Below are 12380 nucleotides of genomic sequence, written 5' to 3'. Positions count from 1 at the left end.
ATGCATCTTGAGCTGTGCTATATTTGGAATGAAGATAAGAAATAATAGTTGTGTGATAATCATGTCCGCAGTTATAATTTTGAAGAACAATGTTACGATTATCTCCAACAATTACAAAATAACATAACATGTTATTTGGAATAATATTTCTAATAATGTTATTTCAAAAGCGATCACAGGCTTGGCAGTAATTATAAAATAAAATAACACGTTGTTTCAAATGATATTTTCCTAACAATGCAATTTCAGAAGTGCCTGATCTCGAAACACAGTCTAATCTAAACGAAAGCAAAACAATTACTTACCATATCCAGCGCTTCTAATTCGAGTTAACAGTCAGCTCTGTCGACGATAAGCACGTTTCGATCCAGCATTAAAACTTTCTGCGGCTATTGTACCTTCACGCGCGCGCTCTTTCCTGTTTCATCCACGCGGTGTGCCGAGCCAGTAAGCAGCGTGTCGTCGAGAGGATCATTTCGAGATCCGTAGACTCCACACGCGTTCGGCTTGTCCGTATGATCACCGGCGATCCAAGTTGATCCTGAAAAGAGACAGTGAACTGTGAGTGGGACTACAAGACATATACATCTCATCTGGATCGTCGAATTCGGAGCAGGTCCCGGCTGTGTAGCAAATGGAAAAGCGTTTTAAAGGTAAGGCCAGCGTTGATGGGAACATGTCGATTGAGGATGTCACCTTGACGGGGCAGTAGATTCCTGAAGCAAAGATTGCTTCGTATTAGATCATTTTGCGATCCATCTCTGCCGAGGAGATCGCACACCGCGCGATACCCACGTGGGATTCCCTGTTGCTCAACATGTGCATCAGTTGCTCTGCATATTAGCAGTTTGGGTGCAGGTACCCGAAAATTTCGCGTTTGGGAAGGGAACAGAAAATTCCTGATACTCGGATACTCGAAATATAAATCGGAAGTATAAATATATGACATTCGAGTACCCAAACGTTAGAAATTTTCGGGTTCCAGGCCCGAATTCGACTTCAGATACCCGAGGATTGTCGGATTTTCCGACCCGAATCATTAAAAGCCAAACCAAATTTTCGCGATGAAAGGATTTTGAAAGATGAATCAAATTTTGCTGGCATCAAATGGAGAATAAATTGTGTTGCGTTTAATGGAGTTTTATGTTTTACAAATGCTCTCACATGTTCCTCGTTCTATTTTAGTATTAGATTAGAAGAAATGTAACCGAATTCATTAATTTCGTATCTGCGGAGTTATTTCTCTAACAAATGATATTTGTATATTTATATTATATTAATATTGTTTATTTAGTTTTTAATCTATCGGATCACACTAGACTGTAGAACTTCATAAAAAATAATCTTCTGCATTGATTGCAACAAACAGGAGACACAATTTAAATGAATATAATTTTGTCATATGTAGTTCTTACTTTGATTAATAAGAATATGAGATTCCAAGTAATTAAAGCGTGAAATGACAACGGTTCGAAGCCGACCTGGTTCGTGCAAATATTTTTAGGAAACATACTAATGTCAAAGGAATTATTGCTACGTTTTGAGGCAATGAATGATACGCCGAGTAAAGTGACTTTCGTACAACATCCTATCAGTTGAATTCCAATGTTCGTGAATTCCAATCTTGGATTTCCAATGTTTTATCACATAAAAATTGCAGCTAATCGCGTTACGATACCAAAGGTATTCATTATAATCTTTAGGAATTCCGTGCACGTTCCTGCGAGGATTTAATTTTCCTGATTTTGCGTAGTTTCAATTATAAAGTGTCTGTTTATATACTTTTAATCTATGAAAGTCGTGTAAATTCACCAGCAGCGGACCGTTACTTTTGGAGCCCTGGGCTAACACTGTTTAGGGACCTACCCAATTACCCAAATCAACTCGGGTATCAAAATTTTCTCCGAAGTTTTTAATTTAAATTGTTTTTATTCTTATCTTTCACCAAGACCCATGCCTAGATCTGCCGCCGAGTGTCATGTAGTGTAGTGTATACTAATACACTAATACGAACGTGTTCTATGCCACGTGCCACATACGTTTATCATTGAAATATATGGGTTTCATTTTTTACAACCGTATATACAGCTTGCAAGTGATAAAAACAACGTGTTCAAGTTTGCATTACATTTCCCCAACCATTCGCGAGTATACAAATTATACTGCGTATCTCGTTTGTTATTTCTAAATGAAGAATTTTACTAGTTTTTAAATAGAAAATTAACGACAATAACGACACGAAGCGTCAGGGATTTTCTAGGCCACCGAATATATTCTCGAGAATCTGGTTCGACTTAAGCTAGAAAAACTGAGAATAATTGAAGGAAACAAGGTAACAGCTAGTGACCCAGTCGGCTGTGCACATAACGCCGGACCTGAAAGAAAGAAGGGGACCAAAGAAATAATTATGCTAGGGGGAGCGCTATTAACGAACGATGAAGACTTATTTTAACCGGCGTGCGTTAGGCTATTTCTTTTCTCAGGCACCGCTTCTAAAAATAATGCGGTTGCATTGTTCTAAGGGCACAACGACACGGCAAATTAACGTTTTGGTCGGGCCGTGCTCATCGTTAAACGGTTACGAGGTAATCTCGAACGACTACGGTCACATCCGCCATGTCACCGTTAACTGCCTTATGCCTAGCGGGAAATGACGTTCGTTGCGATCTCTTTGTCAGTTTCACGCATGAAATTTGGTTGGAGCAACAGATCGATGACCTTCTAACTCGTATCGTCCTACCTCCGGTCACGATACACTGTTGCTTCAACTGATTTCAAAGTCTTTCAGCGCGGCATTTGCACAGAATAGCCGGGGAAAAGTCGATTTCAAAATTTCGCGAAAGCCGTACAATTTACAATTGTTCCGCCCATCAGTTGTTCGCAACTATTCACACAATTGTTGTGTTTGCGCCTTTTATGCGCGTGTTCGTTGCTGTCGTTTCTTCTCGCTTACAACCAGGATTTAACTGCTATATCTGCGGAACAAAGTTTATACTAAACACGAGACCCCTGGACAAACGTTCAATATCATAACTAAGTACATACTTGCATAAAGAATAATAAATAATAATATATGGCAATATATATCGTATTTAAACATACAGTCTTTATCATGTATTTCTAAAACTTGTATGTACTAGCTTTTATTTCTAATGTTTCTACTTTTGTACTGACAGAGTTTATCCACGTGGAACGGATATACCGCGTAAATTGAGGGAGGGTGTTCTTTTACTTCCATATTTCATAAATGCAAATTGTAATTTTCACACATTGTGAGAGCACGAACATTCACAGTCTAGTAATTACTGAAATGGCTTTTAACAATTCTGTCTCGAATGTAACGACAAGAAAATATAGAGCAACAACGCGTTAGCAAATCCAAATCCTCGAGGGAAAATACGTTTTTTAAAACAGTGTATACTGGGTGTCCCGAAAATATTGTATTTTCTTGAGGGGTGAGGTAAGATTTTCCCTTGCGAAAATGGTCTCTGTGGCTTTGTGAAGGAGTTATTAACGAAAACCACAAACCAGAGCGCGGTTATGTTGTATCGTATACGATCCACATACAAACAGTCCACAGGCGCTTTGATTGGTCCGTGCTTTTCGTTAACAACTCCTTAACAAAGCCGCGGAGAACATTTTCGCAAAGGAAAAAGTTGCTTCACGTGATCTCATAGTTTTACTCTTAAAAAAATATAGCTCATACGCTGATATAATCGGTAACAGTCCGAGTGAACACGCGACCGTGTCGAACGAATCGTATTGAAGTAAAACAAAAAATGTATAATTAACTACGACCGGTTATTCACGAACAAGTTTCTTTTTACAACACTCGCATCATATTTGTACAGCTGCAATAGAAATTCTTCTTAACGCACTTCTAAAAACCATTGATATTCTCCGTTAAACAAATATTTGCATAACACATTCGATGTCGCGCGTTAACTGCTGCATTTACCTTTTGTAGCAAATTAAAATGTTTGTTTTCAACACATTGACTGCTCACTCAGCGGAATTTACCATAGTGATTACTTTTTTAATCCTAATCTTGGAAAAACTTAATATATACCGGCATATTAACACTAAACCTGCCACCACCGGTCAAAATGACCAGTCCCGGATTTTTTATTTTGCAATTATTGAAATAATGTAAATGATTTCATAAGAAGTAATATTGGGGTCTAAATAAAATCAATCTTATCATTTTTATAAGGGAACATGTACCTACCAATTATGTTTATGACTTGGATTTTATGACCAATTATTTTTAGTGTTAATTAACTTTGGAGCACCAATGGGGCCAAAATAATCCTCCGACAACTCCATAATAAAATAATAAAATAACTTGGATTTTTTCATTTACAACTGCTGAAATTGTGACGATACTTTTGTGATAAATTATCAAATATTTATTCGTGCACAATCTTGATAAACATAGTTTTTGTAAGAAATTACTAGTTGCTGTTAGTGCTCGGTACTTCTTGTATTTATTTTTCATCTGAACAAGTGGTGTCATTTCTGAATAAGTGCTAATTTCGAGATCTAATCAATTTTTTAATGAAATACAATATGGGTTAATTTTGCCGTGAACGAATAACATTGTTATTAAAAGAGGAATGTTCTAATTTAAATTCTGTCTGTACAATTTGTATCGCCACGCAATCAAACATTTTTGGACCTTTTGGCACCGCCGCGCCCGCGTCGACTTTGTGACGTGGATCACTGGAATTCGCTATTTTCGAGATATTGCGGACAAGTGATATTTTCAATTGTCGTCAAATTAATGTTGGAGATTCGATCGCGGAAGTTCATTTCAAATAATTTGAAAAAACTCGAGATGATCATGCCTCATCCTGTATACATATTCATCAAGTAGTTACAACTTAAGAATCTAATAAATATTCATTGTAAATAGATCTTGTGTAATTTTGTAATTTGTCAAGTTTAATGTTATGCGAAATTTTTCTAACACCCAAGATGGCCGATTCCTTCTATGACCACCTGTATACACAACATATAACATAGATACACAGAAACCAGTTGAAGATAAACATGCACATGTTTGAAATTGAATGAATGAGTAACAGCATTCTATTAGTGTCGCTTGGTTGTGGTTGGAGTATAACGTTTTTGTGACGATGCATATTTTGCAAAAATGATTCGCTGAAATGTTGCAGTTAATAAATTCAATAGTAAATATTATCTTCTGATTTAATTTACAGAACAAACATATTTTTCATAATTTGACTCTAACCATTCGATCTTTGTGTAAAATACATTTTCATACGACTTCTATCTCTTGTAAATTTTTCTTCCTATAATAAAAGTTTGAATAAGTTAACCATCACTATGCCAATAAAATCCTTTTAATCCGACTACTGTTTTAAAATGCACACATTAATTTTTTTCATAGATGCATGAAATCAATAAACTCGATAATAAAATAATCCTCGGATAGATTAATTGTCTTATCTGTCACGTCTTCCAAAAAATGTGAGAAAAACAAGAATGATAAGATACTTCGTGTAGGCGATTATCACTCAAATCAATGTTTACCTCTAGCAAACACTGTATTGTGCCACGTGAGCTATAAAAACGAAAATATGCGTTCATGTTTATGCATTTATACTATGAATAAGTCAAAAACAAAAATAATTGGAGCACATTACAGATAAGACAATTTTTTTGCATGGAGATCCGCTGTCTAATTGTAATCTCCAATGGCTTAGAAAAAATTACTTGCATATCTGATAGATTCTGTTCGAATTCTTCGTCACAAGTCCAACTCGATATTACAGTGCAATGGATGAGCGAAAGGCAAGATCACAATTAGCTAAAAAATAAAACCACCAATCGAATAGGTGTTAAGACGTACTACTTATGATAGCATAATTAACATATCACGAACCTCACAAATTGTCAACAGGTGTACGAGTAGAGCTGCTCCGATGATATCTTGATCGAAGAGGAAACTGATCCGGCTGCAATGATGGAGATACTCGGTGTGAGGTTCGCACCCCTAAACGTGCCGCTGAGACGACGTCTCGAAACATTGTCCGCGGCGTTAGTGATTATTCTGTTGGGATTCGGGGATCTTTTAGGTTACCTTCTCACCGTTTACCTACTTTTCTACACCGAAACGTTGCGCTACTTCGTGTTGCTTTATTTTGTTTGGATGTACTATGACTGGGACACGTGCAATCAAGGCGGTCGAGGGTAAGTGGTGTACAAATCCTCCCGATTAGTATACACTTTTTCGGAGAACCTTTATTTCGTCAGTTACTGTCATTGTAAATGTTATTATGATCCCCCCACCACTGGGGGATCCGCTTTGGAACCAGTCAAGCGGTAAACACGTTCGATGACAACGAGGTGTCGAGTATCGGTGAGGCTCATACTAACGGGTCCCATGAAATTACCGACACAGTTTCACCGTCTCCAGATATTTGACCGACAACAAGTTTCGCCGACGACGTCTTTAACACTAAACCTACTATCACCGGTCAAAATGACCGGTTCTAGATTGTTTATCTTACGATTGTTGATACAATAAAAATAATTTCATAAGAAATGATTGTAGAGATATCTTTAGTGGAGCACATATTAGAACGGAAGCTTATAAGGAAACATGTACCAGTTACTTTTAAGGCTCGGTAGGTTTAGTGTTAATCGACAACGATTTTGACCATCGACGAATTTAAAGGATTAGGACACAGTAACAAGTGGGGAAAATATAAGATTTTTAAACAGTACAGCAAATAAAGCGAATGATCGATTAATATAAGATTTTGTATTTCAGTTTACTGTATTATGAACTCTCTATAAAAAAATAATTTGTTCTTATGGCTTTCGTCGTCTTTGCTCGGAATATCTTTTCTTCCAGATGGCCAACTGGAGTAGAAAATTTCTACAAATCGAATTAACTATTCAAAAATCCCAAAAATGTCATAAACTGTGACATATTCTCTAGGCATTGACGATCCAACATTTCAATTTTTGTGTAAATTAACAGAATGGCAAAGATTTCAGCTGACAACATTATATGATGTTTAGTAACAACGACGTACTACCTCATTGATTACGTACTTTTTCTTTCGGTGAAATTCGTCGATGGTCAAAATCGTTGTCAGTTGAAGACGCGCGCGTCGGTCATAGTTATTGTCATTCAAATCTGGAGTCAGTGAGGACTCTGTCGGTGATTTTCATGGGACCCCGTATTAACTTGAGTGAATCAGAAGATTGCAACACCTACAACGCCACCTGATCAATTTGTTCCGTTCAAAACTCGATCAGTCACTTTGAAAGAATCACCCAGTATATCAAACATTGCAGAAACTAGTTTCTCTGTCCGAAATTTGGCATGTGCATCAATTCTAAATATCAGGTCTAAATATACCGACCCTCCTTGTCAAAGGATTAAAAATCTTTCAGTCGATACACCATTGCCATCGACCTTGACATTTCCACACAGTTTCTCAATGCCAACAGAATTTTCCGATAAACCAAATATCGGGTTGACCCATAACTTCGTACAGGTGTCTGCTAAGTTGACACATGATCGCTATTATTAGTGAAGACAGCCGATTTCCATAAGTTGGCCGTAAGCTACAGTTAGTTCCACAAGAAGTTCTCAAAATTGTGTAACAGCATTTTAAAATTCTTTAAACATTTAAACTAATTTTTGCATAATTCAATAATTCGACGAACAACATAACAAACACATTAATGTCTAATTTAATTTCAAACAATTCCCCATGACTAATCTGCACAATCCAGTCCTCGTTAAATCGAACTAGTTGTACAAACTCTTTTAATTAACTCTTTTAAAAACAATCTTATAATTTGTTTGTTGTAGTTATCGCTGGACAAGCTGGTTGAGGAACTGTGCGTGGATGAGATACGTTTGTAACTATTTTCCATTGAAGTTGGTGAAAACCGTTGACTTGGACCCCACGAAGAATTATTTATTCTGCAGCTTTCCCCATGGGATTCTGTCGACGGGAATTTTCGGAGCCTTCGGTTCGGATATCCTGGGATGTAAGGAACTATTCCCGGGATTGGAATTCCGTGTGGTTGTTCTCGACCAGCATTTCAGAATTCCTTTCTTCCGTGATTACGTCGCCGCGACTGGTAAATATTGACTATCGCATATTAATTCATTCAATCTGTTCCAAAAGTTCTTCTCAATTTCTACCAACGAATATACATTGTGAGTCTCGTAACGTGACGGTCACAAATAACTTGTAAGATTTGTTGTACAAAAGAAATGTTCAAACAAATGTTGCATGGTTCCTAGAGGGACATACAGTGCTCCAATCTGATTTTTGTTACTTCGATTTTTTATCAAGATATAGAGGCCACCTTCAATTTATTAAATAGAATGCCTAATATTTTTGATTGAACCCTAATTGAACTTTCATTGAACATAAATCTATAAATAGTTCACGAGATATGATCGATATAATTTCCCATATGTATAATAGCTATTACCTGGAAGCTAGTAGGTACTGGAACTGATACCCTCAAAATTTGAATAAATACATGTAGAAAATTATTTCGATAATATCTCGTTAACTATTAGATTTATGATATACGAAGGTCAATACTTTTTTTACGCAGAATTTTGTGCTTCATCCGAGTTCGATCAAAAATATTGGGCATTCTATTTAATAAACTGAAGGTGACCTCCATATCTTGATAAAAAATCGAAGTAACAAAAATCATGTTGCAGCACTGTATGTCCTAGGAACCATGCAGCATTTCTTTGAACATTTCTTTTGTACAACAAATAACTTACGAGTTATTTGAGATCGTTACGTCACGAGACTCTCACCCTGTATATTATTATTATATTTGATACGTTTATGACAAAAATCAGTAGATCAAATACAAAACAGTAAAATCACTTAAAGAATTGAATGTTCAATTTAATTAACGTATACGTAGCTCCTGTATCTTGCAATCGATATAAACAATTTTTATCTTGCATGCAAATCCGCAGTCTAATTATTCAACATTTCCAACTCCTGAGTTACAAAAATGTTTATTCAAACCCTCTGAAACCTCAGGTGGCGTGAGCAGCACCGCGAAAAGCCTGAACTATCTGGCATCAGTGAAGCCTGAAAAACCATACACAGGAAGAGGGACAATTCTAATTGTCGGTGGAGCATCAGAATCATTGGAATGTCAACCTCGCACGTATCGCATTCTAGTGAGAAGAAGAAAAGGCTTTGTGAAGATCGCGCTGAAGAATGGGTAAATGTTCTGTTAATGTTGCTGAGTAACATCGTAATCGTCTAGTAATAAACATTCAAGGACCTATTGATTCATCGATTCTCTGTTTGCAGAACTCCTCTGGTACCTGTGTTCTCGTTCGGAGAGACGGACATATACGATCAGCTGTACGGTAGCGAAGGCTCGACCTTGAGGAGGGCGCAAAATTACATTCGCAAGAAAGTCGGGATGGCACCAATCATATTGATGGGTCGAGGATTTTTCCAGTACTCGTTCGGAATCATTGCTCAACGAAGACCAATCACCGTTGTTGGTAAATAACCTGATTTAATGTCGGATAGATACACATAGATCATCTTTTGTTTGCAATTATACATAAATTAGTTACTGATCCTTCCATCCTGAAAATTAGTTACTTATATAAAACAAATCTTTCGAACGAAATATTATCAGCAAACCATTTCTGCACCAGAAATTTAATTTAACGAATAATTTTGTGCATTGCTAACAGTACATAATGAACCTACTGAAACAATCATATACATTAAGTAGAATAACAGTAACGAAATAATAATAATTTTTAATATATCTTCTTTTTAGAGATCTAAATTTTATTGACTCTTCTGACAGTCTCTCTGTTTCTTCTTTCCAGTTGGCAGTCCCATAGACCTACCAAAAATTCCTGAACCGACTGCGGAGCAGATTGACGAGTATCACGAAATATTTGTCCAGCGTCTAGTCGAACTGTTCGAGAACAACAAGCACAAATACGTGGAGAACGCGGACTCAGTGAACCTCGAATTGTTGTGATACCTTTTGTTGTTCGTCAATGCGAGAAGAAACTTTAAACAGTGTTTCCGGTGACTGTACAAAAAAGAGTGGCGAGAGTGATAACTTTTATAGAACTCGTTTTCTTAGACCGTGAACTAACATTGTGGTGTTTTCATAGATAATGTTAAGATGTTGAATAGTAGTTACATGTTGATTAAATTGTAAAAGAGTTTTAACAAGTCTTGCTCAAACGCAGTTACATATGTTACTAGAGTGTGGAGAAGTTGTGCATTTATTAAACAAATGGAAGGAGAGGTCGAGTAGGTCAGATTTAAAAACGTTGTTTTAATATAAAGGATCTTTTACACAGTTTCGTTGAACATTATCAGACCAGAACACGTTTCCTGTAGTATACCTCCATGATCGGCATCAGCAATATCGCAAAAATCAAGATGAACGCGAACAAAACGATCACGCGTAGAACCTGAAAGAAATACTGGTTTTATTGCATTCGCGTTCATTCGCAACTGTTCGTTTCTTCCTATTGTGTTCCTCGATGTACCTTGTCCTGCCATTGCTTGTTCGAGATGCAGTCGCGAAATTTCATACGCGAAAAGTGCACTGTACTGTACAACGGTATCCACGTGTTCGGCATTTGACGGTGGAGAAACGTGTCCAGGTGTTTTCGGAAAAGGAACGATCTTCTGTTCACCAAATCCCTCATCTGAAAATTGTCTGGCATGTAACAGCTTCGTTTCAGGGGGTAAAGCACCCTGACGGTTCAGAAAGATCAAATTCTTCTCGATTCATCTACATTGAAATTGAAAGATTCATGTGCTCAGAATATATTAACGATCTTTCAAAATTCTAACGTTTAGAGTTATTATACCAATACATTGCACAACATTTTGAAAATTAGTAAACCATGTTTTAAATAATATATTTCTGTTGGCGAATCACATGTTTTAATTCTTTGTCCACTTCCTCCGTTCCAGGAAGTTTTGATATAATCAAACTTCACCATTTTGTAATAATAGTTACGAAAATAGAAGCATAAGCTAGAATCTTTTATATGGTGATCTCCTCGTTGAAACATAAGTGTACATATTTCTACTGGCGCCGACCATTATATTAATTTTGAAGAAAGGTTATATTCAAGAATTATGTGAATAAGATGATTGACAATTAACAGTATCTGTGAACTTTAAATATCTCTTGTATCTTCTAGGTCACATAATTGTTCTAAGAGGTATTTTCGTTTTTCATTCATTATTTATGTTGACCTCGTATAAACTGTCACACTATTAACATTTTCCTTCATTGAATGACGTTCATTATTCAAATTGAACCTGCATACAATGTAATACGTTTAACAGACTAGATTAACTTTAATTAACAGTCTCGACAGACTCGAGACTCGAAAACTGATCAACGTGGTTCTTAAATCATTCTTGAGACAAGAATATTCTGCATTTTTTATCCGAGGAACGAATGAATAAATTAAACTATTCATCAATTATTAATATGCAATGTTATCAAATTGTCTTACCTCGACATAATTGTACATAGCTAAATCACATATCGCGTGAGCATCGTCGCATCTTAATTCAGAGAACATCGGCAGGACTTTGCTGAAGTCCGAGCCATAACGATCCATTAGTTCGTCTAGCAATAAAATATCCTCGAAACCCTAATCATTAAACGTATAATTATTACAAAATCTATTTGTACCATAAACTCTATTACAATGAAATATTTAAAGAATGTTAAATCGAGTCAAAAAAAGCTCGTACAGTTAGTAATATTCCAAATATTTCAGTGGAACGTTTCAATCTTGATACAACAAGAACTCAATGGTAAAAACAACTCACAGCGTTCATTCCCTGAGCATAGAAAGGCACCATAGCGTGAGCGGCATCACCAACAAGAAGTGCAGTCTTCCCGACATGATAAGGTTTGCACTTTAATTAAATTCAATAATGTTTTATACGAAAGGATTTAATAATATCCTCGAACGGTTACACACACTTTTTAGAATCAAATATAAAATTACTTGAACACTTACCTTGATAGAAATCAATGTTTTCGGTTCCCTCTCGAAGTAGTCTTTCACCAACTTCTGTTTACCAATCAAACGCAGAAGGTCTGGAAATTGTTTTTCGTAAAAATCCAGAAGATCTTGCGGCGTCTTCAGGTTGTTAAGGGTTGAGAAAGGTGCGAATATGTTTCCGGTAAAAGTGCAGTCTTCGTTGGGCAAGGCAATCATCATGAACTCGCCACGCGGCCAAATATGAAGATGATTGCCGCTCATCGCAAACTTGGGGAAAATGTTATACTTCAAACTCGTTTTTTAATTTTAAGTTATCATAATAGAA

General features: G+C 36.5%; 2 protein-coding genes across 3 annotated transcripts in view; one reads left to right on the top strand and one right to left on the bottom strand.

Annotated features, from left to right (window-relative positions):
• The first annotated feature begins 430 nt into the window (after window positions 1-430).
• On the top strand, window positions 431-10050 carry LOC143212948 (2-acylglycerol O-acyltransferase 1). The gene is made up of 6 exons (XM_076432300.1): window positions 431-653; window positions 5927-6216; window positions 7856-8130; window positions 9069-9255; window positions 9348-9547; window positions 9887-10050. Exons 2-6 carry the CDS (start codon window positions 5987-5989, stop codon window positions 10042-10044), a joined length of 1050 nt encoding a protein of 349 aa, XP_076288415.1. The 5' UTR covers window positions 431-653; window positions 5927-5986; the 3' UTR covers window positions 10045-10050.
• Cn (Kynurenine 3-monooxygenase cn) overlaps window positions 9886-12380 on the bottom strand; it is a 66121-nt gene continuing 63626 nt past the window's right edge. For both annotated transcript variants that reach the window (XM_076432299.1, XM_076432298.1), the window contains 5 exons: window positions 12071-12322; window positions 11877-11966; window positions 11555-11695; window positions 10568-10729; window positions 9886-10489 (listed from right to left, as the gene is read on the bottom strand). In XM_076432299.1, the coding sequence (XP_076288414.1) occupies window positions 10391-10489; window positions 10568-10729; window positions 11555-11695; window positions 11877-11966; window positions 12071-12322 (744 nt within the window). In that variant the 3' untranslated portion in view covers window positions 9886-10390. The remainder of the gene's footprint in view (window positions 10490-10567; window positions 10730-11554; window positions 11696-11876; window positions 11967-12070; window positions 12323-12380) is intronic.

The sequence above is a fragment of the Lasioglossum baleicum genome, chromosome 10 (assembly GCF_051020765.1).
Source record: "Lasioglossum baleicum chromosome 10, iyLasBale1, whole genome shotgun sequence".
NCBI lineage: Eukaryota > Metazoa > Arthropoda > Insecta > Hymenoptera > Halictidae > Lasioglossum > Lasioglossum baleicum.
The sequence above is the reverse complement of the archived record's forward strand: the minus strand, read 5'-3'. Positions and strand labels throughout refer to the sequence as shown.

What these genes read in the sequence shown, in the direction of transcription:
- LOC143212948 (XM_076432300.1), top strand. Translation starts at nt 5,987, where the DNA reads ATGATGGAGATACTCGGTGTGAGGTTCGCACCCCTAAACGTGCCGCTG. An exon ending in TGATTACGTCGCCGCGACTG is followed by an intron (nt 8,131 to 9,068) that starts GTAAATATTGAC and finishes CTGAAACCTCAG; the next exon opens with GTGGCGTGAGCAGCACCGCG. An exon ending in AAGACCAATCACCGTTGTTG is followed by an intron (nt 9,548 to 9,886) that starts GTAAATAACCTG and finishes TCTTCTTTCCAG; the next exon opens with TTGGCAGTCCCATAGACCTA.